Raw genomic sequence first — 27,662 nt, 5'->3', positions numbered from 1 at the left:
GTGTATTAAAGTTATCACTTATATGTGAAATATAAAATACAAAACAAATCAATATATATAACAAAATAGAAACAGACTCAAAGATATAGAGAACAAACAGTGAGGAGATGGGCTTGGGACAGGCAAGATAAGGGTAGGAGATTAATAAGTACAAACTACTAGGTATAAGCAACAAGGATATACAGTATAGTGCAGGGAATTATAGCCATTATTTTGTATTAACTTTAAATGGAGTACAGTCTATAAAAATATTGGGTCACCATGTTGTATATCTGAAACTAATATACTATTGTAATTAACTATAATTTAAGTAAAGAAAAACAGGCAAGTCAGGGGCAAATGAAAGGCTTCTTACATACTTAAGTCACAGAGTTAAGAGGGCTGGAAGAACTCTCTTAAAGTCTTTCTAAGTGATCTCCAGTCCTCGCTACACATTAGAATCACGAGTACAACTTTTAAAATGCAGATACACAGGCCTCATCCCAAAATTACTGATTCAGAATCTCTGAGACTGGGGCCCAGGAATCAGTATTTTTTAAAAAAAAAAAACCACTCCAAACTATTACCTATGTAGTTATTTTGCCACCAATCTTAAAATGAGCATCCAGGAACCACTGGGCAAACAGATCTGAAAATGGTATCCTTCATTATAGGGAACTCATTTCCCCTATTTTTCACAGGCAAGCATATAGCGCTCTTCTAGCTCTGCACACTAAATGTGGACAACTTGGAGCTTAAAATAAAACCAAGAGATCTTTGGTATTTATATATACATACCTATATTTTAAAAATTGAGTCTGTTACACTTCTTCTAAGGAAGGACACTTCAAATAAGACTATAAATGTAATGTTCAGCAAAACACATGCAACATATCCCATATTCCTTATGTATGTATTCTTGAACAATTTGTACCCAGTACAGTCTATGTAATAGTAGGATACACAATAAGTTAAGATTTAATTGATGACTGTTTTGAACCAACAGTCAACACTGACAAAGAGTAAAAGTTTAGTTCTAGGTAGCTTATAGAAAATGGGTACAAACAGTGCAGTGGGGTGCAGGGGCAAAAAAAAAAATTTCTATCAGTCCTGTTAGGGTCTCTGGCTAGCTTTAAAAATTAAACTAAGACAGATGAACAGAAGAAATGAATGTAATTTTATAAGTTTTAACCTCCATGAGGAAACTAAGATTGAAAGAAATGGCTAAACCTGTGTGGTTTTATGCTAAGTTTGACAAAGAGTGGAGAGTGGAACATCATGGAAAGAGTGATTGGGCAAAGCGTATGTGCTCAACACAACAAACTGTGGGAAACTTAGCAACACCTGTTTGTTCCGATGCTTTTTGGCACCCCATTGTCTTTGGAGATAAAGATGCCCCTTCCATCTGGGTATGGGGAGAGGACCTCTCAAATGAAGGTTTGAGAGGTCCTCTCCCCATCTTTAAGGCAGCAGGGGAGGGGGAGTCTTTCTGCGACTCCTTCACGTTAAAATATTCAACATGTCAAGGTGCTATATTTTGGGGTTACTGTGCCCTGAACACCATCAGGGGACGTTAGGTGATTAGAAGAAACAAGAAAATTGCAGGCAGAATTAAAATTTGTCTTGGAGTTCTAGCAGTATGAAGATCTGGAAAGCCAAAGGTGGGTAAGAACCAAAGCTGAAGAATCTAGTTTCTTTAAATCTGATGTAGCTGCGTGAGCCCTCCAGTCTGGAACTGAAAGTGAAAACATAATAGATTTAGGAAAATGAAGATACATTTCTCTGAAGTTTTGACCAGGAAGGGCTGAGTTCAGGTGAACGAACCTTCAGAAACCAAGCAGTAAGCAAGGCTGACCTCAAACTACGTTTTGCACTTGCCTCCCAACCTTAGTAAAATCCATACTATGAGTATTCTTGGCTATAAGATACTTCTTGCACTTTATAAAGAAAGATCTGTGTGTAGGCTTACCGGTGACTCACTAATGAGGAGGGGTACACAGGAAATTATGCAAAGAATGTGCTAATGCTATTCAGGCTTAGAAAGGAGTATCTCTTACTCTCTTCAACTTCTCAAGTGGTAACAACCAGAAGGAATGGGCAGTGAACCACAGAGAGGAACTAAAAACATTAACAGTGTACTAAAAACTGTAGATACACTCTTTAACTTGCTCAGATTAGTTCTCCTAAGCTAAAGAGGAAATATTTTTCAGGATTACTTTCACGTCTATACTATTACATGTCGTTTAACAATACAGAATGCACAGAAATGTAAGTCTTTCTCTAGGGATTCCAAAAGCCTCAAATTCAATTTGTTTTATTACTATTATGTTAAGATTTTTCAATTGCCCTATGAACACTGCTTCAAAAGTTTGTTGTATGCTTCCTAACCAAGAATTTGTTTATTTTGACCACATTTAAAAATTGTCACTGTTACATTTAAAATAGATAAACAATAAATTCCTAATGTATAGCACAGGGAACTATTCAATACATTCAATATTATGTGATAAATTATAACAGAAAAGAATACAAATAAAGAATGTATGTATATGTATGACAGGGTTACTTCGCTGTACAGCAGAAATTGGCACAAAATTGTTAATCAATGATACTTCTATAAAATTTTTTTAAATAAAAAAGATATTGCCAGAAGAAAAAAAAGAATGATTAAAAGTCGACAGTCATCTACCCCTTAGCACTGCCTGAGTTCAATACCACAGGACATCATTTGTTTTAAGTGCTATAATGACCTAAGCACAATAGACTTCTCTTTGGATAGAACTATAACAGTCACAGGCTTTCAGAGCTGGAAGGAAATGGTCATTTAATGCAACTCCTTATCACCACTATCAGCAACAAGCATTTATTGTATGCCTTCTGTGTCCTAGGTTAATACCACCAAACAGAAGATACAAAATTTAAGGCCATTTATGTCAAAATGATGGTAGACATGCACTGTGTTAAGTCACTTTCAGTCTGTCCGACTCTTTGCAACCCCACGGACTGTAGCCCACCAGGCTCTGTCTGTCCATACGATTTTCCAGCCAAGAATACTGGAGTGGGTTGCATTTCCTTCTCCAGAGGATCTTCCCAACACAGGGGTTGAACCCGTGTCTCTTATGTCTCCTGCATTGGCAGATGGGTTCTTTATCACTAGCACCACCTGGGAAGTCACAATGGTAGACATAGGGAGAGGTTAAAAAAGGAAACAAATTCTGGAATTAAAAGAATTATAGAGTCTCTGGGATGAACAGGAATTTGGCAAGGAAAGAATTTAGCAAGATAAAAGGAATTTAGAGTGATTCAAAACATATTTTTACAGGGAGAAAAACTGTAGTCTAGTGAGGTTATATATTGTTCAGTGACATACGGCAATTAAGTAGTGGCAAAGCTCAAACTTGAAGTCAAGTCCCCTGATTCTTAAGTATAAGGTGCTTTCACTACAGCTTGGATTAATTTGTAACCTAAACTCTACTCTTTGGCTATAAAACCAAATATTTTTTTCCATCATGCACAGATCACACAACTATCCAATATCTGCGTAGAAATTTCCCTACATTCAAAGAATTTGAAAAAAAACATTTTAATCTTAAAAGAATTTGAAAATCTTAAAATAGAACTTTCCTATTTGAGACAAGACTTCTTAAAAGGTCTGAACCACTGTGCAACTGATTGATCTCTGTATATATGCACAATTACCAAACAGTTCATATTACAATCTTACAGAGATGTGTCTCATATGTAATCTTGACTTTCTGGCCCATTTTTTTCCCAAGTCAGTAACTAGCCTTTAAAGTGTGGGAGGCAAGGTAGCGATGGTATGCCATACCATGATTCCCAGAGGACCCAATGTCTGGAAGCCAACAACTCCAATTCCAGCTTTATCAGTGATTTATTGTAGACTTCAGTAACCATTAGCATTATGGTTTTCAGCTCTGTTCAGTGTGTGAGACCCTCAAATTGATGAAATTATCTAAGAATAAAGACAATACTTTTGTGCTAGGTTTTATACAGGCATAGAATTGTTCAAATGACCATGTGAGTACTCAGATTATTTTAATAATGAGAAGGATAAAACAAGCTCCTCATAAATTTTTCTTAATTTCTGAAGAATGTGATGTTAGCAGAGTACTTCTCTATCTTATCTCAGGTTCATATTACAAGTACCTGATAAAATTTTATGGAATTCTTGAGACCTCTGTGATTTATATTTCTGAAGTAAAATATTAAGCTTCACTACATTTTGCATATAACAGAATCAGAACTAAGATAAAAAATTAAGTATGTCTGTATATGTTTCAAATTGAACATGAAGAATTGGGCTTGAAGTCAAATCTCTTAAGGTGGTCAGTCATTTGAGTTTGTATTTCCATATTTGTGAGAACTCAAAATACATAAGTGATTAAGGGAGAAAGTTTTTAGTTAACCTACTTTTATGGAATATTCACATCTTTCAAAGGTAATTATAACCTGCTTTTGCAACATAAACTAGAAGTAAAATTGTTCAATTTTATGTATATATAATGACAATTGAAATGTAGTCAGAGATATAGTTAAAACTGGGCTTCCTTGTGGTCATCAGACCACATTTTATATGCTCACAGTTGAGTTCCTGTCTTTAGTCACCCACTTAAAAGGCAGTTTTGAGATGGATGAGGTAGCAACAAGGCAGTCCTGGTCTTAATAGCAAAGCACAAAGTCAAAAGTCTCACACAGTATTATTTTGTACTCTTAAGGCAACAATTTAAACTTTCAGCCATACTGTGCACAGCAACAAGAAAAATATGTTCATAAGGCAGAAATAAAGTTAAATTTATAAGTACTTTTTCATCTTCCCTTTATTTTATTGTTCTTACTTTTAAGTGTACCTCATTAGTGAAAATACTTGGAATGCAAATATTTTAGTAAAGGATAACTTTGTTAAAATTATTACAAAAGATTTTGACACAACTGTATGAATAACATAGCAGTTTGAGGAGTTTCTTCTGATTAATAATTTTGAGTCTACTTCATCTTTAAGAACAAAAGCATAATTGATAATATTCCTTCATCTTAATTCCTCCTACTCAAGAGAGGATAAGAGAAGAGCTTCCTCTGCCTCCTAACTTGCATTCTTCTTTTCACCCAAGCTCAGATCAGAGGAAAAGAACAATGAAGTAAGTGGGACACATTTTGGGATTTGAAGAATGCAGTTCTTTACATCTGTTTGTAAGACAGTTCAATTTATATTGAGTAAAGAAGAATGAAACATTTCTTTGATTCTATTGTCACTTTACCACATGCCACATTTTTCTTAAGAAAACTGAACTACAGAAAGAATGAGAAGAAATTTAATTATAACTTCCCCCATCCTATAAATCCTCAAGTAAGAAACAAAGGCATAACAAGCAGCACATTTATTAGCTCCATTTCCCAGACCTTTAAATTCTTATTATTTTAATTGAGAGTGGAAATGTCAGATTATTTTGTTCAGCCAGGTAAATCATCTTTGGATCTAAGACCTCTTAAATTAAAGGAAATAACTAATCTTGTCTTTTTTTTACTAGCTCTGTGGGAGTGGAAGTTCCCTAAATCTTTAACTACATCCATAGGTAAAGGGAAGGAAACATCCTGCAAACAATCACATTCTTCTTTCAATAACCAAAAGTCAAGGCTGTCATCATAATAAATGCTGGATGCAGATTCCACTGTATCATTTAGCTCATTTCTCTCTGATGTTACAGCCATTCTAAGGGAAAAAAGATCTGATTTCTTAGAAGTATTACAGAGGTAAAGAGCAGAGAGGTCAGGCAAAATTGGCATAATTGTGCTTACCCCAGAAATTACAAGAAATCGGCAATTAAATGTCAGCTTCACCATCTGTATAATGAGAGAGAGGTGGGCCCAGTGATCGGTAAGTCCCTACTGTTCTGACACTAAATTAGTGACGTTCTAGAAGCCAAATCCCTTTGTTCCCCTCTTCTATCACTTACAGATCCCAACTCTAATTTTTTTAAAAACAAATCTTAATTTTATTTATTTACTATTTATTTATTCTCTGCTGTGCTGGGTCTTCGTTGCTGTGTGAAGGCTTTCTCTAGTTGCAGAGAGCAGAGGCTACTCTCTATTGTGGTGCTTGGGCTCCTCACTGCAGTAGCTTCTCTTGTTATGGAGCAAGGGCTCTAGGCACGTGGGCTTCAGTAGTTGCGGCATATGGGCTCTACAGCGCGAGCTCTGTAGATGTGGCATACAGGCTTAGTTGCCCCCTGGCATGTGGAATTTTAGTTCCCCGACCAGGGATCGAACACACGTCCCCTGTATTAGCAGGCAGATTCTTTACCACTGAAACACCAGGAAAGTCTCCCAAACTCTACTTTTGAAGCAATCATTAAAGTAAGGGATGAACTAGCATTGGCCACATGGCCAATTCTACAGTAATATACTCAACTGAAAGTATAAACTATCCCATTGTGGCAGCAGGAAATTCAGAATTACTAGTAGGCTGCATTCAAATTCCAACACTCTGATACTATAATGAAGCAGGCTCAGAAGCCAAGGATGGATGGACAAAGAGTAGCAGAGTGAACTACTCTCCAGACTGACCTCCCGCCCCCTCACACTAGTGCCCCATTATACATGAGTGACTGCTCCGAGGAAGTCAAGGGGAACCAGGAGTTCAGCTCATACAGGACCTAAGGTTATATTAGTCTTCCTCTCTTTTCATTGTAAGTTTATTCACAAAGTAAAGAAGCATACAGAAACTAATGAAATTATTTATATCTGCCCATACACAGAATTAGAACATCCAACAAAAGTAAATGCCCAAAGGGGAACAATTCTATTAATACTTTCTAACATTTGAGCCTTTGAGCCATGCCATTTTCACAGTCAACAATACCCTAACCTCTCCTCTGGATATCTGAATCTCTAATTAAAACAAACAAACAAACAGCAAACTACATTCCAAACTCCCCAGGGGAATCTGATCACCCAAACCGAATCAACTGTCTCACTGTCCGCCCTCCCACAGCCCTTTGCTTCAGCCGCCAACAGCAGCATTTCATTATCTTTGCATTCTCTTTCATTGCCATGACCTTTCTATTTTCTAATGAGTAAGCACATGAAGGATGGTGCTCTGTCTCACTAAGCACCAGGTGCCCTCACAGCACCCAGAAGAGTATTTTGTATACTGAAGCTCTTGGATGTTTTCAGGGTGCTTACCTGGGGGCCCTCCTCTGATGAAATCTTTGGCAGGAAGTTATCCTCCCATTTGTATTTGATTTCTGACTTTTAGCACAAGAAGATTACATTTACTCAACTGAAGGATATTAAAGCAGGTACGAGACTGTAAGTCAATTCCTATTCCCACATGTGATTGACATGACAAAAACTTTGCAAAGTTACAACTTTTTGAGTTTTTTCCTTTCTACTGGGGAGCTCTTTGGGTAGCAAAAAAAAAGCAATTCTTAAAATAATATGGAACTGTACTCAAAGAAAAGTTGTCAGGAACCATACACAAAAGGATGCATACCAGTGGCATATGCAAATCTGATTCTGGAAGCACATCTGTAATCACTATCAAACGCAGTCACAGGACTACTGTCTGTCCTGGAGAGTCTCGCATGATATCATACACTAATGTAAAGATTAGAGGCCTCAAAGAGCCACAGTCTGTGACTCATTTTGCTGAACACTGCTTTTAATTTAGTTGGGCTGAACACATATAGAAAGAAATGCACAATTCAATCAAGGATCAGGTTTAACCATAAGCATTAAGATTAAAACTAAAGAGATTATTACTGAATAGACAGTATGTTATATAAATATGCTCTGGGATTGATAACAAGCTCTAACTATAAAATATTCATTTGGAAAGGGGGACCAGGCCATACAGTGAAAAGAAGACAAAGATTCTGCTAATATATAAATGATAAAACAGGGCATTATTTAATCAAATCCGCACAGGGCACTTTAACATGATGAACACTGAGAGCCTCATTTTATGCTATCCATACTGGAGGCAAAATTAAAGGATGTCATTCTAGCACTTTCAGAAATAAACACTTTGGGATAGAATCTAAGGTAGAGGCCCCTTAGAGCAAATATCGAACTATCATGGATAATGTTATGGTGAATCTTCAACACACTTATTAAAATGCATTGGATTAAAATAAAATTGATTTGCTCACTGTCTATCTTCCTTCTTGATGCAGAACTCCAATTAAAATCAATAGGTTTGAAGCTTGTAAGCACAGCACTAAATTATTAATACCATGAGTTCTTTTAGAAAATTAACACTGATTGAAAAAGTGTAATTTTACATAGACTTACCTTTTCATTCTTAATGAGAAAGTGGCTGCAGTATAATTTCCCTCCAACATTTCTCTCTTTAATCAAACCTATATTTTGAACGAATTTAATCAAATAGTATTTGCAAGGAGTTACCCAGCGGAATCTTAGGGCTAAGGAAATTTATCTCTTGGGTCCTACTGGCTTTAACATTCTTTGATCCCAAGAAAATGATACCAATGGCATGCTGGTGTCAATAGCAAACAATTTTAATCTTGTCAAACCCTATGAATGGACCAGAGAGGACATTATAGAATACTCTAAAAGAACGGTCTCCAGTTTTTCAACAATTCATTTCCCACTTTTCATTTCCCCAAAGTGAAAAATATCATGGTGTGTGTTTGTGTGTGGGGGGGGGGGAGGTGGGTGCATGGCTAAAAGAAACATGTTTATTGTTTTTTATGTCCCATCTACTTCTTTAAAATAATTGTAGCAGTGCATTAATAAATAGGAATACACTCAAAACTAAGTAAATTTGGATGTATGGGTGTAACAGTTATACCTGAAAACCTAAGCTAAGAAAAAAGTGACATTCACTCAGTCATGTCTGACTCTTTGCAGTTCATGGACTGTTAGCCTGCCAAGCCCTTCTGTCCATGGAAATTCTCCATGCAAGAAAACTGGAGTATGTAGCCATTCCCTTCTCCAGGGGATCGTCCCAATCCAGGGACTGAACCCGGGGATCCTGCATTGCTCCCTGGGGGCTCAGAGGGTAAAGAATTTGTGTGCAATGCAGGAGATACAGGTTCAATCCCTGGGTCAGGAAGATCCCCTGGTGGAACACATGGCAACCCACTCCAGTGTTCTTGCCTGGAGAATTCCAGGGACAGAAGAGCCTGGCGGGCTATACAGTCCATGGGATTACAAAGAGTCGGACATGACTGAGTGACTAACACTTTCACTTTCTCCTGCATTGCAGATTCTTTACTGTCTGAGCCACCAGAGAAGGTCAAACTACCATAAATGAGCATAAAAGTGAGCCCTGTGCCTCGCACCATGATACACTCAACATATATAAGAAATCACCTTGCATCACCAAATTTGTTACATTAACAAAACAGGGGCTAGATTTCAACATCCTCACTGATCATGATTTTATTATCATTATTCCCTTTCCTCTGTATAGGAAGTACCAGCTTATTTGGAAAAAACAAAAAAATAAAGCCCTACATGTTGCCATATTTCCATTTTCCCAAAGAATTTCAGCTGAGAGAACTCGTCTTCTTTTTGTTATAAATTAGTATCTTCTCAAAGTTAATCAGCTTTCCCTGAACTAAAGTTTCTCAACCCAACCTCTATCCTGCCCCACTGTCAACAGCATTTGTGAATGTTCTAATCCCTACCCCTAAAGGTACAGATTGACCAGTCAGTTTTTAATCCCCATTGATCTGTGTTGACGTTACTGAAATCTATTCATGTTACCAAAGCACAATATTAGAAAAAATAATTTTCAAGTAAAGGGGTAAATGCTACTGAAATCAAGAGATATCTACTAATATGAGTTGAATTTTTTAATTTTTAAGAAATACTACTATAAATATAAGGCTGTTTACATATTCTCCATACCACTATGGCAAGGATAATATATTTTATTAGTTGAAACATATGGTCCTGTTCATTTTGCAATCAACAAAACTGTAATTCTCCAACAAAGATAATCAGCATCCAGTATGAAATCTGAATACATGTATGAAATCTGCATACATGTACAAAATCAGATTTTTTTTCCTCCAAAAAAATACACTATGTGATCTTTTTAGGAACTTTAGAGGATCACAGGATTTTAGAACTGAAAGTGATCTTTACAAAATACTTGTCTTTATTATTTTATAATGAGAGTTTTTTAGCTGGGGATGGGGTGGGGAGGGCAATGACAAACAAGTAACGTCAGGATGGAGACAAATGGCAACATTCCTTAATTAGTTTTTGAATTGCCATAGCCAAAATAAGCTTGATGAGCAATTCAAAGTAATTAAAATGCTTTGAACAGTACGCTACCCAAAAAGATCTGTGATCTACAACTTGAGCTGACTTGTACCCTATCATTTTACAGCCCTAACCAGAGATAAAGTACCATTCACCAAACAAATCTTCACCGCCCACCCCAAAAGGACCCATAAAGATTTTGAAAAACACAGCCTTAGAAGTTCCTTTGTCTTTTCTTGTCTTGTCTAATTTCATTTCCTTCCTTTCTTTCCCTTCTTGCCATCCAGTCTTAAAGCAAGCTCAGCCACCCAGTTGAAGCCGTTCCTGATCATCTCAGCAACCTCGTTTGACTCACCCATCCTGGGAATTTCTGAGCAGGTTAGCAGTGAGCTACGGAACGCATTCAGCAGATGAGTAAAAACATAAAGTCTGTGTTTCAGGTAGTTCCATTATGTCTGCACACTGCCTCAAGTGTACTTAGTGACAAGAGGCCAGGATGGCTTGATAAAAGAAGGGATGATATCTGACATTTTCCAAGAAAAAAACACTGCTTAGAACTTCACGATTAACTGAATACAGGGATAAAGGAAATCAGCAACAAATTACAAAGAATGCCTGCTGGTCTTTTTCTCCCTTGGTAATTTTGTGATTTACCAATATGTTTTATGGCTGATGGCACCTCCCCCACTAAATCAAGTAGTTAAGTGGCACTTGGTGCAGCCTGATTATTTCATATGCTATGATCTAATAATTTGAATGCATTTTTGATTAAGTACTATTCTTCTTACTACTGACAAGGTACCTGAGATGTTAATTGTAGGGTGAAGACACTTATTCAGTACAAGGAGGAAACAAATGTGATTATATCTGACACTTAACACTCTCTATTCACTTTCCTTCTCTAATAGATATAGCCCCTTAATTTAAATTAGTGATAAAAGCAATCAATGCCTTCCCTTATAGTCCTTTAAAATTCACTTGTATTTCTTGTAGAAACTAAGAAAAACACTAAAATATATTTGTATATACACATACATAATTTATTATTAATTATTGTTTCCAACACAACTTTCCACATCATTCAACTATTAAATATAATTTTTGTCTAGAAAACAAGAACACATCTCCCTATTTACTATGATCTGGAGTCCTTCCTTGAATTAAGCATTATAGTAATGGGACCAATATACAAGTCAGTTACCTCAACAAAGAGAAACTTTCCTAATATCTTACTGTATCCCTAATCCCAGAGAAAGTACTATAAATTGCTTCCTTCCAGCAATTCTCAATGAGGTTCCATGCCCTAAGACAGGGTTTGGCAAACTTTTTCTATAAAGGACCATGTTGTAAATATCTTAAGGTTTTGTGGGCTAGGTACAGTCTGTGATCTCTGTCACATATTCTTTTTAAAGAACTCTTTAAAAATGCAAAAAAAGAATATTTTTTAGCCTTCAGCCTACACACAAACAGACTGCACTCAGGATTTGGCCCTTGGCTATAGTTTACAACTGTTGCTCTACCAAATCTACTGTGTGTAATAAATAAACTCCTCTCTAGTGCATCTAGGATGGTTCGAGTTGTGTCCTTCTTGGCAGAATTGAGAAAACATTCGCTCATATCATTGTCTCTGTTTTATGGTTCAGAATGACAGTCCCAATGCAGAAAGGTTGCATTAGATTAACAAAACTCTGAAAACACTACTGGAAGAAGGTGATCATTATTATTGCTTAAAAAATACAGGCATTCAAAAATATTTACAAGGGAGAGTGAAAAATCCACAATTTCAAGGAAACTTCATTTTGTACAAAACAGAAGTCAAACATTATAGCCCCACTTGCTACCTCTTACAAATTTAATTACACATAGTACAAAAGTAACTACACATTAGTTGCCTCAGTAGAACATTAATTACATCCAATTCAGAATTTTCTTGGATTGAATACACGATCTCATATCTTTTATAAATAATAACCTAGTCCAGACTCCTGAGCAGAATCCACAAGGCTCACAGTTTTACATTTGAAGAGATGCATGCAGGCATTATCTCATGCTATAAAGGAACAGAACATACCATACTCTTCATTCTAGTAGTTAGAAAACAATTTCGTGTCCTACTAGAAAAAAAGGAATTAAATTCTCAAGCTCTGATATCACGTGGCCATATTAAGTAAGAATATCCTTTCACAATATATGGATCATCTTTTGAGCTAAAGGGCTTTTAAAAAAATCATCTACAACTATGCTTGCTCTTTCAATCAGGATCATACCTACACTCTGATGGTATGATGCACTATTAAAAAATAACACCCAGAAGTAATCATATCAAAATGCTTCTATTCATACAGATGGAATCTCCCAAAACACCCAGGCACGTGGATGGACAACAAGAGAAAGCTGTCTCCAACCTGAACGTGGGGAGGGGCCTGCAATCTCTGGGCAGAATAGAATGTTTTTGTTTTGTTTTTTAAGTATGAAGACATTTATACCTTTTAAGTTATTGGAGAGTTAAAAGGCAACAGTAACGCAGCATTTGGTGCCCATAAGTCTTCTCAGAAAAAAGTAATGGCTACATGCTTCTCTAGAAATCTCTCAGCCAAGACATAAATCAACTGGTGCTAAAAAGTCATTAGGCAAACTTATTTTAAAGTAAATCTGAGATGCTACACAGCCTTGAAATGCTCCCCCAAAAACTGTTTTAATCATTCCCTAAGGGAGAATTTTAAGGTCAGAACCCACTGGAGAAGTAACAATAATATCAATTCCAGTCATTGGAAAGAAAGGTTTCTTCTCTTCAGCCTCCCCTCCCCCATCCCCAAATAACAGCCCAAATTAGTCAAACAGAATCCACTGATAATCTAGCACTTTTCCTTGTTAATGAAAAGTATTCATTTTGCCTTCAGAGGTGGGAAAAGGCCACCCAAAATTACTCCAAAGTGTCTAGAAACAATTTATTGGCCCAGTACGCACGTCACCAAAATTGCACATCTTAAACAGAAAAGCAGCTGAAACCACCATCCCTATGATGTCAGCTCTTTCCCCTGGTCTTTCACAAGCTTTCTCCCAACCAAAAGACTCTTTACATTTCTTGCCATAACAAATCAATTATGTAAATGTAACTTTTTATCACAGAACTCATAAGCAACAAGAAAGAAATGAATTACTATTACCTCCCCAATTTCCTTTTCTGATAGCTTTTTCTCCTCTCTGCAGAAAGTAGAGAAATTTCCCATTCTAAAAAAATATAGAGAGAATTCTCAATCTTTAAAGCAAAAGACTACTTTTTCCCTTCCTAGGAAATACTGTTTCTCTTCTTCCAGAGTCCAACACCTTTTCCCTCACCTACATTTTCTGTTTGCTCATGAGGCAGCAGTAATCCTCTGGCATTATGAAATTCTACCTTCCCTAAGCAGGGTTTACACTGCAGCTTCCAAAACGATGCCTGAACCTCAGCAGATAGAAGATCCATAGCAACAGCGCTAATAGTTTTTTTTACTTGCTATTACCAGAAATCACAGTCCAAAAAGACGACGACGGAGGTGTCACCTATGCTAAAACCTCAAAATTGATTCATTATTTAACTAGTCAAATCCCACGTTTTCATTTTATGTGCCCTTTGGAAAGCCTGTGACAGAGAACCAAAAAAAAAGATCTTTCAGTGACAGTCACCATTTTCATGAAGAGATAAATAGTTTTTTTTTTTAAAGCAGCTCTCCTATACAAGATTTTGTCACTGAAACAGAATTCAATGCCCTATCCCCTCCATTCCCTATCATCCTAAAATCTAGTGTAAAGTACCATAACAATTATAACTTCAAAATAAGAGCTTAGACAATGATCACAAGTTCCTGTTAACCAGAAGTTATTTGTATACTACTCACATGCCTCTGATTTTACTAACAGGCAAACAGATTTATACTTATCAAAAGCAGTTCCTTTGATGCAATGATTCTTTGCAAGCCTATTCTATGGGGGAAATTAAGCAGAGAATTGAGAATCTTGATAATACCATCCTATGTAATGTTCAATTCAATTCTAATTCACTAAAACAGATTAACATTGGTACTAAATTTCATTAAAAGTTGTTTACCATGATCTGTTTCCTGTACGGAACAGACCGCTGTGAGTCCATTTTCTTTAAGAACATTAATAGTTTAAATATTAAATGCAGCAAAAAGAACTAGTCATGATAAAACTGCAACATGTGTAACATCCTGGTAACCCTGTTGTGTGTGTAGACATAGGTACATATAGACATATGTATTATTTTTATAAATCTTTTTAAAGGTGATAAAGAATTCTATATATTTTCTATATAATAAAAATACTTAGCAACTCCATGGATACTGTAATTTCTACTGAGTACATACATTTTACATCAATTTTACTGAATTTCTTTTATATGCAGACCATCTTACATGACATTGCCAAATCATAATTTTCTGCTTCTTGAACTTAGTGACCATCCTTTTACTCATTTTTATTTTGATAATGCACTTTTCTATTTAAATAGTTATGTCTAAAATTGGTACAGATGACTGGCCAAAGTTGAACCTTATTTTCTTGAACAGATTTTGAAGATTTTTCAAACACAGAATATACTCCACGTGTGATATACAATGCATGTGCATATACACATGGCCCCCACAGATTTTTCCCAATAAAAACATAATTTACCATCCAGAGTAATGAAAAATGGATCACAAAAGTAATTAAGTATCCTGGAAAAGAAACAGCTACCCCATAAGAGATGTGAGGAATAAGGTACACCTAGAATTTTAAACTCAAACAAATTATATTCCTTAAAGGGGGAGACAGCCCTTAAGGAACTTATTTTAATGGTAACTAAACATCACCTAAAATGTGTTTGTTTAAAGGCTCATTTCTACACGTTTTTGAACATCCTCATTGGTGTCAAATCTTTGATTCTCAAGGATAATTTTGGTTTGGTTGGTTGTATGTTCATTTTAGATATTGAAAACTGACTTAGGTCCAAAGCTGGTGAATGAAGTGGGGGATCAAGTTTGCTCACATTGTTTGGTGTTGGCAAACTCATTAAATAGGCTCATTTGCATCTCTTATTTTCAGTTCTAATCCTTTGTTTGTAGCTCAGTCAGTAAAGAATCTGCCTGCAGTGCAGGAGACCTGGGTTCGATCCCTGGGTTGGGAAGATCCCCTGGAGAAGGAAACGACAACCCACTCCAGTATCCTTGCCTGGAAAATCTCATGGACAGAGGAACCTGGTGGGCTGCAGTCCATAGGGTCGCAAAGAGTCAGGCACAACTGAGCAACTAATACTTACTTACTTAATCCTTTGTTTAAACTGAGCTCTTGGCTTTCCTGCAGGATACCTGTTGGCAGATGGTAATAGATTAATCTGACAGGTATAGAGAATATTTTAGAGGGTAGAAGATGGAGTCAGAAAGGCCATTTAGGAAGTGGTTTGATATTTCCTTAATGATTCTGAAGTAACTTCCTCTCCCCTCCAAGAATTTCCATATGTAAACACAAGTTGGCTTTGGAATGTGATGACTGAATGGGTATTTTTGACATAATAGCAGCTCAGAGTTAATATTTCCAGGTTTTTTTTTGGGGGGGAGGTGGGGTGGGGGGTGGATAATACAGAGTGAGGGAAAGGAGTTCTGTACAAAAAAAAATGATGAGGTGTATAAAAATTGGAAAAAGTTTTTTAAATGTCTATCTTTGGGGTAAATAGTGCCACTTACTGGCATTTAGGAAAGTGGCATTTTATTTCTCTTTAGCCAATTTGCATTTTCACAAGTATAAGCATAAATAGATTTCATGTACTTAAGAGAAGTGCTTACATTTGAAGGTAAGAGCATTTACTGAACTGTCAAACCTACCTGGATCAAGGGACACAGAAGTGATGGGTGACAGTGAGATTTTGGAAGCTATAAAAATTAATACAAAATTGAGTTCAGCTTCTTGGAAAGATGACTGAAAATCATGTTATTTTGATTTCTCACAATTTCATCTACTCTCTCTCTCTCTCCAGGTAGCACTTTGCATCATCCTCTTCATTCCTAAACTAACCTGTTACTACTTGCTTCTGCTTGGTTGTGTGGCCAGTGCTACAAATTCAACAGTTTTAAAAATAAACCCATTTTCTCCCACACTCAGCCATATCTTTGCGTCTTTACTGTCATGTTTTCCCCCTTGCCATGTCCAATCAATCACCAAGGTCTGGCAGTCTTCCTTGAGTGGTACTCAGAGTGGTCTCCAGACCAGCAGAGCAGCTGGGATCTCATTAGAAATGCAAACTCGTGGCCACTGCAGACCTACTTGAATCAGGAACACTGGAGCTGGGGCCTGGCAATCTGTGTTTTAAAAAGCCTCCAGGTAGTTCTGCTACATGCTCAAGCTTGACCATCACTGCCCTAGATCACACCCTGAACAACTAAAGCCTATGCTATTACAATATCCACTTGTTATATCTAGCCTTTCTCCAGCCCAGCCTGTTAGGTTACAAGCCTAATCTTCCAAAACCAAACAATAAACCACTGCCTTGTTCAATTCACTTTCTTGATTAGAAAAAAAAAAAAAAAGAACACCTTGTTGAAGATTGAGTTAAAAATAACTGGCTCAGTCAGGCATTCAAAGAAAGTGAAAGTTGCTCAGTCATGTCCAATTCTTTGCGACCCCATGGAATTCTCCAGGCCAGAACACTGGAGTGGGTAGCCCTTCCCTTTTCCAGGGGATCTTCCCATCCCAGGGATCGAACTAAGGTCTCCCACACTGCAGGTGGATTCTTTACCAGTTGAACCAGGGAAGCCCTCTGGCATTCAAAGCCTTTCATAATTTGGTCTTGACATAGTTCATGGCAACCTCTGTTATAGAAGGAACTTTGTATGTGCCCCTTTATGCCTGTTCTCCTGCCAGTCTCCCACTCTGCTTTAAGGGTCTGTTCAGGGCTGCTTTGCCTAGAAGCAATGTAGTGCAGTGGCAAAAACACATGTGCCTAGCATAAAGGCGCTGTAGAAATGATAGTTCCCTTCCTTAATTTGATATTCCTTGGAGCGCTACTATGTCCATTTCTATCTCATTTGGGATTCATAACTACTGCCTGGAGAATTCCAAGGACAGAGGAGCCCGGCAGGCTATAATCCATGGGGTCACAAAGAGTGGGACATGACCGAGCAACTAACACTATGACTATATGACTGACTATCGCTCTTCATTGTTAGATCTTTAAATGTGCAGATGTCTAATCTTTTAAGTTACGGGATAAACTTCTTGACTTCTTTACACTTTGTGTGTCTCAGAGATAGGTATCAAGCACTATGTCCTACATTACATAGGCCTTCCAAACTTTGCGGCTAATAATTTTCCAGCTTAAATCACCCCTTGGTGTTTCATGAAGACTAAGCGTGTAAAAACATTAAACCTGGATCACCAGTATCCAACTTGGGAAGTCTACTATATTACCATGAACTGACAGAGGAGCACATCGGAAGGTTCAGAGCAAAGTTCAGACAGAGGATCTGAGATAAGGCTACAGAAACAAACAGGACCCTAAATAATGAATTTGCTAATTGTTCTTCTCATGGGGTCAGAAGCACTTAAAAAGCACACAGTTGAAGTACGCTTCTTTCCCCGAGGCCGCTAGACTCACTGACTATAACCCCCTTAACCACAAGAGGTCAAAGTTCTATTTTCTATCCCTACACTTTGTAGTGTGTGTGCACGCTTTGCTGATTGGTTTCTTTTATGTTTCTACTTGAAGTTAAGACAGGCAACAGGAAATTGTGACCAGGGGGTCCAGAAACTTTTCCAGCCCTAGGGGGCAACAATAATCATGAACTAGGTTCTGGGAAGAAATTATGACCTCATGGTTTCTACTGGCTCAGCTGCCCCAACTTTTCTTGCATTAAAACCAACTTATGCCCCACCTGATTATCTATGTTGCCCATCCCTTCTCCACCACCCACTGCTGTGTTATTTATACTATAGTACAGCAAGCAGTTAAATCCTAGCTTAATATAACATACTGTAAAGTGATATGTCCCAAAGCCAATGGTTTAATGGAAAGTTGGGGGAGGGGGGTAAAAAGGCACTCACAGAGCTACGCAAAAATGCATTTTCAAAGAAAAATCTGGATGCATCTAGATGTCCTTGAAGTCTTTCCTCCACCTGCCAAAAATTCACTCCTTGGATTGTGTTACCAGACTCTACTGAAATCTGGTAGAGTAATTCACTAGTGTGCTTAGAAATTCCCTAACATATCTACTGTGGCATGGATTTCAAATCCAGTAGGCAATTTCTATGATTCAAAGCAACTGTTATTCTTCAGCTACACACACCATTGTTCTGTAATAAACAAATTTTTCAGTCCTTCGCATTTTAAATTGATAAGGTTTTACAGATCTTTCCTCACTTTAAAAAAAAAAGTGAAAGGGGGAGAGGGGGAAAATACCACTAAGAACACTATCTCTTGTTACAAGGATCTTACGAAACATTGAAAAGGTTTTTTTCTGTAAATGTTTTCCATGAGAAAAAGATAAAAACACAGTGCCTTGGATTTCCTCAGCAGTGCATTCATGAAATTACTTGATCACAAAGGAAAAGGGGGACATTTAAAAAAAGATAATTAGAATATTTTTAACTTGTAGACCTAAGCTGTCTACAATTTTGTTTACTCTAGTCCCCAGGAAGGGAGAACCACGGTTTTGTTCATATTTTGCTAGAATATCCAAAGCTGTTGTACCAATGGCTAATCTGGTATTTTAGGATGTGGGTCATTCTACTCCATGACCATATGATAAATGAAGGGAAAAGAAAGCTCAGTGGGTCGCTGTCAGATATGCTGGAATGAGTCCAGAAGAGGCTGACAGGGAGTACAACTCTATTCTTGGGGAGAGGTGATGGTGAGAGACAAGCAGGAACAGAGGAGAAGGATGGGATCTGCTTGGCCCTAGGTCTCCTGGCTTCTCTGAATGTGCATTTCAGAAGATCTGCTTGAATTATATGGGATTTGCGGGAGGGACAACATCCATGGGAGAGGTCACACAGTGAGCCATTAATCAAAGACACCTCACTATTAGTGAAATGTATCAGATTCTTTCTAATATGACAGCTGGGACAGAGAAGTAAAGAGGTTTTATTTATTTGTTTGTATTTTTTTGGGGGGGGAACACAGGCAAGGGACAAAAGGTTATTTTTCTCAAAGACAAAAATTTGTCTGAAATCAGCCCTAGTTACTAGGAGAGCAATGAGGGCTGCTCTTTCTCTCAAAGGTCTTGGAAGATGAGAATAAGAGTTTCAGTGTGTGGACAGCTGATTAGTTACCAGTATATTTTGTTAGACCGATCATGTATAATGCATTTTAGTAAGTAGAAAATGTCTTCAGTGTGCACACATAAATTAGCCTTCCCGATCTACAAGAATTCAAGCATCACACAATATATTTACAAAAACAGAATGGAAAAAGTCAGAAACTTCTAGTCTATATGTACTGTACTCACTAACCAACACTTTTACACATAATTCATACCTAATGTAAAAGAGAAGTAAAATAGATGGTCCCTGCCTTTAAGAAATTTACAACCTAGTTTGAGAGACAAGTATAACATATCTAATTAGGAAAAACCTAAGGCAGTATATAAACCAAGGACTGGACTGTCTGCTACTGACAAGGGATATAATAGGTGCTGGAAAATGGGAGTGATTATTGTAGTCTGGAATGTTCAGAGAAAGTTCATGGAGAAAGTAAGATGGAGACCTTGAAAATCAGGTAGGGTCTGATTATGGAATTATAACTGGCATGGTAGAACAAAACAGATTTCTTGTTGGGGAGTAGAAATAACTAAGTATAGATCTGTAGAGAGGAGCCAGATAACAGGAAATCTGCAAAGCTGAGCAGAAGACTTCAGGTCTGGTGGTTGTAGTATTTGTGTGGGTGTTTTGGGGTGGGGGTGGGAGACTGGATTTCAGTAGGAAAACACAGGTTTCCAAGCAGGAGTGAGGAGAGATAATGACAGTGTTTTCATGTGATTAGTCTAGCATTGTTTTGCAGAATGAACTGCCCATATACATCATAACACCTTTGATGAAGGAGTTCAAAATATACTCCACAGATGATAGTTAATTCATCCTAATAACATCTCATTGAGGCAAAGGAAACACAGCTTTTATTATTCCCCATTTTGTAGATGATGTGCTCAAGGTCACTGAATAAATGAAAGGCAGAATAAAAAAAAACACAGTATGACAATATTCAATGGTTTCTAGGTACCAGCTAAATTATATTCTCTTATTTGCTATGACTCAGGCAACGGAGGTACATGATGGACCTTTGTCCTCTTGTGCCATTTTTAGACCCTCCTAGTGTTCGAGGCACATGTCCTACCATGAGCAATTCCTGTTTACTCACTGTTCAGCCCCTAGCTTGCTTACCCCATACCTTGCAACTACCTCCAACTCTCCCAGCTAAGAACTGTCTTTGATCATTCTGATTCAGCTGGTCTTCTCCCAGCATCAGCAACATATTCAACATCTCTGTATCAATCACCTACCAACCAGGACAAAGGTTTGGCTTTACGTATTAGTGCAAGCACTGCTTTCTACCTCTTTCTATCTCAAATTACAAAGCTGATTAGTCCCTTCAGAAGGTGGAAGGAAGGTAAGAATCTCCATACTAGATTCTGACACCAAGCTGAATTCCTTCTCCAATTTAGGTTTCATGAGGAGAGTTAAATAAAGAATTCCTCCCCCATCCCCAGTTAACTCCTTCCTGATCCCGACGCATTTTCTCATCCCCGCATGCATCTTAAGTCACCATTCCTTTTCTTACAAGCCAATCCTCCACCTTAGCTTCCTGCCTCATGAGGGCCCTCACTCCAACATGCTGACATTATGTCCTCTCCCTCCTTCCTGGCTCATCCTTCAGTTTCAAGTAAAGAAATCGGCCAAAAGTAAATGCTCAGTAAATGTCTTATGAATGACTAAAGCTCCAGATCTATCTCTTCAAGTACTCACTGGACATTTTTAAAACTGGCTTTACTGAGGCATGCTGACATACAAAAAATTGTACATACTTAATGTATACAATTTGATGTGTTTGCACATATACATACACCTTTGAAACCATCACCACAGTCAAGGTAACAGACATACAGCTCTACATTTTGGTCATCCCGCTGTTACCTCAAACTTCTCAAGCCTACAACAGAAATCATTAATATTCTACCAGATCTGGCTCTTCTCCCTGACTTTCCAGCTTTTTTTGGATGTATCATAATTGTCCTAGTTCCCCATATTCAACATCACAATGGCTTCGATGCTTTCTTCTGTAACTGACTAATTTAAAGTCTAGTGATTATATTTTCTACCTCATAGTACAAGGCATATGGAAGGCAATGTCAATGCAAGGTCCATTGCATCTGTACAGATATGACTGCCTCATTGAAGTAGCCTCAGCTGATCAAACTACCTGAAGTCTCTCAATCCTCCACTTCATCCACTCATCCAATCTTAAGATTTCTCGTCCTATATATAACTTTGTTCATTAAGCCTTCCTTACTTAGCAATAGTGGCTAGTCAGAAGGCCAAACCCTTCCCCAGCATTCAAGAACTGCCACAATCTGGACCCAATCAAGTCTTCTAATCTCACCCCCTACTATTTCTCTACTGCAATTCCTCATCATAATCCAAGTGATTTTATCCCATGAACCAAGATTGTGTGCATACACACACTTGCTCAGGGTATTTCCCTGCTTGAAAATACCCTTCAAATATGGACCCTAACAATCTTTTGGGGGCAAGACTTCGACTCTTCCAGTCAAAAACCTCTATTACAGAGTAATTATCATAGATTTTGCATTATTTCATGTTTTATGTACTAGATTTAATTCCCCAACAACATTTTAAGATCTTTAAGGGCAGACATTATGTAGTATACTTCTGTATTCTTCCCAGAACCCAGTAACTAGGTTTACCAATGCCAGGAAAAGTCTTCCACCTCTTGGATAAACGTCTTCAATAACGTGTTCATTAAGCCTTACCCTTCATTTCCATCTCAGATCTCAAAGAACAACTATTTAAAAACTGTACCACCTTGATCATATTTAAAGATACATGAAGGCTAATGTTTAAATTCTTTAGCAGGAAGTTTAAAAAAATTCTTTCACAAGAGGCATAATATAATAACACTTAGTACTCTAATTCAACATTTCACTTCATTCTCTCACCCACACTTTATGAAAGATTTAACACCCAATTTAGAACACTTGTCTTCATAAATACTCATGCAGTTTCTAAGGGGAAATATCTTAAACTTAAGTATGATTTACAACTGTGAACTTCAAAGAAAAAACATGTTTTAAATCATTAAAGAGTAAATATTTGAGTGGAAAGAAACAGGTTTATTGGTTTATTTTGTTTAAGTTGTGCTTTAAATATTTTTTCAAGAGTTCAGCTCCTGGAATGGAAAATTCCTTTAGTGATATACTAAAGTAAGCACAAATTAAGCATCAAAAAATTCATATCCTTCACATTTGGTGTAATATGGTAAAAATTTCATTACCACAATATTAAGAAATATCAACAATACGAGTCTGAATAACTAATTCATAAGGAAGGGTTTTAACTGAACCAAATCCTGGGTTTTCTTTCGTCACTCCAAGTTTCTTTTCTATTTTAAACTAGAGGCAACAGAAATTTCTTTGTTTTCAGGAATGCTGGAAATCTTAAGTGATAGAACAGGTAGCTCGACTTCACGTCTCTCCTCAGGGGGAGAAAAACACTGCGGATAAAGTAATTTTGTTTTTATCTCTGGAAAAATCATTTTTCCATCAATCTTCATAATTCCCTAAAATAAACTGTTAAAAAGTTACTGGCCGGTTGACCACTTCACCCTGATTTGTGGAAATACTATACATTAATTTCAGGAACACATGGCTAACTCAAGTTTTCTCACTACTGTGAAGATCTAAAAGTTGCTCCTAACTCTTGCAGAAAACTCGAGGAAAAGTTTACAAGCTCGTGATATATTCCTGCATCTCATCTTCACCACTTTTAAACAAAAGAATAGTCACAGTAGTCTAGGCACAAGAGTCATGCGGCAAATCATCAAATTTGTTTTTAGGATACCCCACAATTTTAACTGTGGAAAACTTTTTTGTTGACCCAAATGCTTAAGAACCACATCTACAGAGAGCATGGAAATAAGAAGGTAAGAATTTACCATTTCATTCAGACAGAGACAGTGACAACTATTCCTCCCTTCTTTGCTAATTATGAGATGACTGCCCTTCCCCAAGTCATCACAACTTCGGGTAGGCATAAAGTGAAAGGCAGAATTTATCATTTAAAATATGAGACTCACATTCTAACCCACCTTAATGAAGATTTAAAAAAATTTAAAAATTCAAAAGATAGGGAACTCAGATAATGAAACAAAGCAAGGAGCCAGAAGAAATACTGAACAGGCAGGAGTTCCTAAAGCATGTAAATCAAATAAAGACAAATCAAATAAGGACCAGAAACCATATAAATCAAATAAAGTCAAGACAAATGAAATAAGGACCAGAAACCATTTTCTCCTCAACACGCAGGGTTGCCCAAAATCAAACTTGATCGGGAGCTGCTCACTCTGCACACGCACGCACGCACGCAGCGCGTGCACACAAAGGAACGAGGAGTACTGAGCCACTCCGAGACGAACTTCACACGCGGACTGCTCTACTCCCCGACGGAAAGGAGAGCACGGTGGGAAAGTCTTCCCACTTTCTTCCACATCAGACAGAGCAACACTGTAGTTGATAAGGCAAACTACTAATTCTCTGGATATAATCAAAGGCAGAACTGAATGAATGGGGTGAGGGGCAGTGGCTGGGGGGAAGGAGGGGGTGGCGTGAGAAGAAGGAAGTTTGAGGCATTTTGTAAAGCTTGAATGGATTAACCTTTTAAAAGGCCCTAATGTCTCGAATTTCCCTTTTGCTTCCTTTTCTTTCTTTTTTTTTTTTTTTATTAACTACACATCGATTTCCTGGGACTCAACCCAGACTTGTCCTATATTTAACTGAAAGGCCTGGTGCTTAGGACGCACAGGAGTCCTAGGTTAGATATATGTCCGATACAAACAGTCCTTGGGGAGGGGGGAAGCATTTTAAAAATCACTTTTTTCGTGTGATCATGCATCAAATATGACCAACTGTTTTTTTTAAAGATGAATTCCATGCATTATTTAGTAAATTGAGGCCCCAATCCATGGCGCTTTGATTTCTACTAGCAACATAAGCTATTTACTAAACATTTTTTCTGAACTTAGAAAACGTTTGCTTTCACATTTTTAGAAGATAATTGCTTTCACATTTTTAGAAGATAATGAGGCTTAAGTGTTTCTAGTCTTTTACCTGTTCATAAGTGGGGGTGTTTAGGCTGTCTAGCAAAGGAATAAAAAAAAAATAAAACGTGAATGTTTAAAAGCTACTCAACTTGGATAAGAGTAGATAGCTTGAAATGCACCGATTTAAAAACTTAACAACGTAGAAAGTTTGTGGACATAGCTTGTTTCTTCTTTAATAAAATGAAAATGTAAGGGGGGAGAGCTGGTCAGATGTAAAAGGTAAAAGTTAGGTCCCAGGCCGTAATATCTTGTCGTCCAGGACAAAAAGCTTTGCAACGACCACACTGCCACAGCCCTCCGGTGGGAAAGGCAGGGGGCGGGGGCGGGAGCGTCATCACCTCCGCTGCTCTAACTTAGGACCCTGTATTTCTCACACCCCACTGCGGGCTGGGCCCGGTGGGGGGAGCGAGACACAACTTGGCCCCGAAGCAGCAGCCCCAAAAGGGGAAAAAAGTCACCTCGCTCTTTGCTCTATGCACACAGGAAGAGCCCAATTCAAAGCCGCCACCACCGACACCCCCTTGTCTTGCTCCGCCCCAACTTGTGTCGTGTGTGTGTGTGTGTGTGAGTGTGTGTGTGTAAGCACCACTTGCGTTTTACCCCACCAATTCCGAAACACCTCCATCTCTCCCAAGTGAAGTGCTTCCATTCCCACCCCCAAGCGCACCAGCTCAGCCGGCGCAGGTGTCCCGCCCCCGCCTGTTTTAGCGCCCCCCCCAGCCCCCGGCATCCCCACCAAGCCGCGCGCCCCAGTGCCTCCGCGCCCGGCCGGCGCCCTGCACCGCCTAGCTTACACGCCGGGAAACACCGAGAGCTCTCCGCCCGGGTCACCTGGCCGGAGCGCCCGGCCCGGCTTCGCTCGGGGGAGCCCCGGGCCGCCGCTCGTCGCCGGCGCCCAGCGCGGAGCGCGCCCGGGGCTCCCGGGCAGTCACGTGGCCGGCGGGGGCGGCCCGGGCGTCCTCACCTGCATCCCTGGCACTTGGACCGCCACCGGTGAGTGGGCCATGAAGGCGAAAGCGGCTCCGCGCGGCGGCTGCGGCGGCGGCGCCTCGGGTTCCGACTGGCTCCTCCTCCGGGGGTAGGTCGGCGGCCCGCTCAGGCTCTTCGACTGGGGCCTGGAAGGACACACACGAGTGGGCTGACGGGGCGGGGGGCGCGCGCGGCCCGGGGCCGGGAGGGGGGCGGTCCGCCGCGAGGCTCCCCGGGACTCAGTCTACCTTTCCGGCGCCCGCCCGCCGCTCTGGCCGCCGCCTCCGCTGCCGCTGCTGTTGCTCCTGAGCGCCGGGCGCCGTGTGTGGCAGTGGCCGGGACCTGGGCTCCAGTGATGCCGCTCGTCTGCGCCTCGCCGCTTTAGGAAGAGGAGGTGGAGGCGCCCCAGCCACCCGCCCGCTCGCCGGGCCGGGGAGGCGGTTGGGGGCGGTTCCGCCGCTGGCCCTGCCCCCGCCCCGCCGCCGGGCGGTGTCAGGGGAGCTAGGGCTCCGCGCTGCGAAGGGGCTCGGCTGGGGCTCCGGGAGCCCGGGAAGGCGGAGGCTCTCCTGGCCCACGGAGAGGAGAACTCGGGGACTGGGGGGCGTGCAGCACGGCCCGGCCTGGAGAGAGAAGGGAAGAGTCCGGTGACCCGCGGGGTCCGAGGGCGTCCCGGACGCGGCCACGTTGCAGGCAGGCGCGCGAGGGCACGGGCGGCGCAGCCTCGGAGAAGGGTTGAGTTGAAACTTGGCGGGTGTCGGAATTCCTTCTCGAGTCCTCGACGTGGTCGAGGGCGGGGGCGCAGAGAGCCGAGTCGGCGGACCCCCGCTCTCTCCCTCAGTTCAGTGTCCCCGCTGGGCGGGGGCCGTGGCCGCTCTCCTCTTTCCGGGTTCCCCGCCCCCCGACAGGCTTCAGGTGCCTTAGAACTGGGGTTACCCCTACCTCTTGGGCTACCAGTTGGGGGGTTGTGGGGGAGGGCGACCAGACTGGGGCTTCTCCTCATCACAAGCACGTGTAAGAGAGACGGGAGCTGGAAAACAGATGGCACCTCGGCAGAAAAATGAATGAGGAAATAGAGGCCTGGGAAATGAGATTGGGTCATTCGCAGGACGCATTATTGAACTCAGCATCCACGGCAGTGGTTTCGGCAAGTCCCTGCCTCCACCCCATTTGAAGTTCCACTCCAGCAGGGAGGCAGGCTCTTCGGAGAGTAACCTAACAGTAATGAGGTTAAAAATAATAATAGCAGTTGCAGTCATCTCATTAGGAAGGCACCTTTGGGAAACCACAAGTGCCAGTTTAAAATGAGGATGGAGTTCCCTAACTTGCAGGTTATTGTAGGACTGTACCCACCATGGTGTTGGGGCTCTGGCAGACGAGAAATGTTTGTCTTGTTCCTTTTGAATCTGCTCAAAAGATAGCATATCATTGTTATCAATATATTTAGCTATCGTTAATGAGTTCCATTTTCTTTCTGTCAGGGACCTCTAAGTGATATATATGTATATATGTTACCTTACTGAATCTTTACAAGGGCCCTCTGAGGTCATATTACTTTTCTTCCATTTTACTGAAATGCAAAAAAAGGCTCAGTGAGCTTGAATAATTTGACCCAAATGTCACATAATTAAGAAGTGGGAGGGCTGGGAATTCAAACTCAGGTCCTTCTGACTTTTAAGATCTGCTCTCTTAGCAACTGTCAAGTATATAAAACAGTATTGTTAACTATAAGTCACCATGCCATACAACACATCCCCAGAATGTAACAATTTTCTAACTGGAAATTTGAGCCCTTTGACTTCCTTCACCTGTTTCCCCCATCACCCTCCCCTGGCAACCACCAATCTACCCTCTGTTTCTGTAAGTTTGGTATTTTTTTTTTAGATTCCCCATATAAGTGAGATCATACAGTATTTGTCTTTCTCTGTCTGACATTTCACTTAGCATAACGCCCTCAAAGTCCATCCACATTGTCACAAATGGCAGGATTTCCTTCTTCTTATAGCTAGATAATATTCCTTTGCATGTATATACAGCACATTTTCTTTATCCATTCAGATGATAAAGGATAGCCTCAATTCCAGGCCCTCAGTGCTTCCAA

At 39.6% G+C, this 27,662-nt stretch overlaps 1 protein-coding gene across 1 annotated transcript in view; it reads right to left on the bottom strand.

Moving 5' to 3' along the window:
• STK26 (serine/threonine kinase 26) overlaps positions 1-26,319 on the bottom strand; it is a 67,968-nt gene extending 41,649 nt beyond the window's left edge. Inside the window, exons 1-2 of the mRNA XM_043895221.1 lie at positions 25,813-26,319; positions 25,560-25,710 (exon numbers count right to left, since the gene is read on the bottom strand). Of these exons, the coding sequence (XP_043751156.1) occupies positions 25,560-25,601 (42 nt within the window). The 5' untranslated portion in view covers positions 25,602-25,710; positions 25,813-26,319. The remainder of the gene's footprint in view (positions 1-25,559; positions 25,711-25,812) is intronic.
• Between the last annotated feature and the right edge of the window lie 1,343 nt (positions 26,320-27,662).

The sequence above is a fragment of the Cervus elaphus genome, chromosome X (genome assembly GCF_910594005.1).
Source record: "Cervus elaphus chromosome X, mCerEla1.1, whole genome shotgun sequence".
Taxonomy (NCBI): Eukaryota; Metazoa; Chordata; class Mammalia; order Artiodactyla; family Cervidae; genus Cervus; species Cervus elaphus.
The sequence above is the reverse complement of the archived record's forward strand: the minus strand, read 5'-3'. Positions and strand labels throughout refer to the sequence as shown.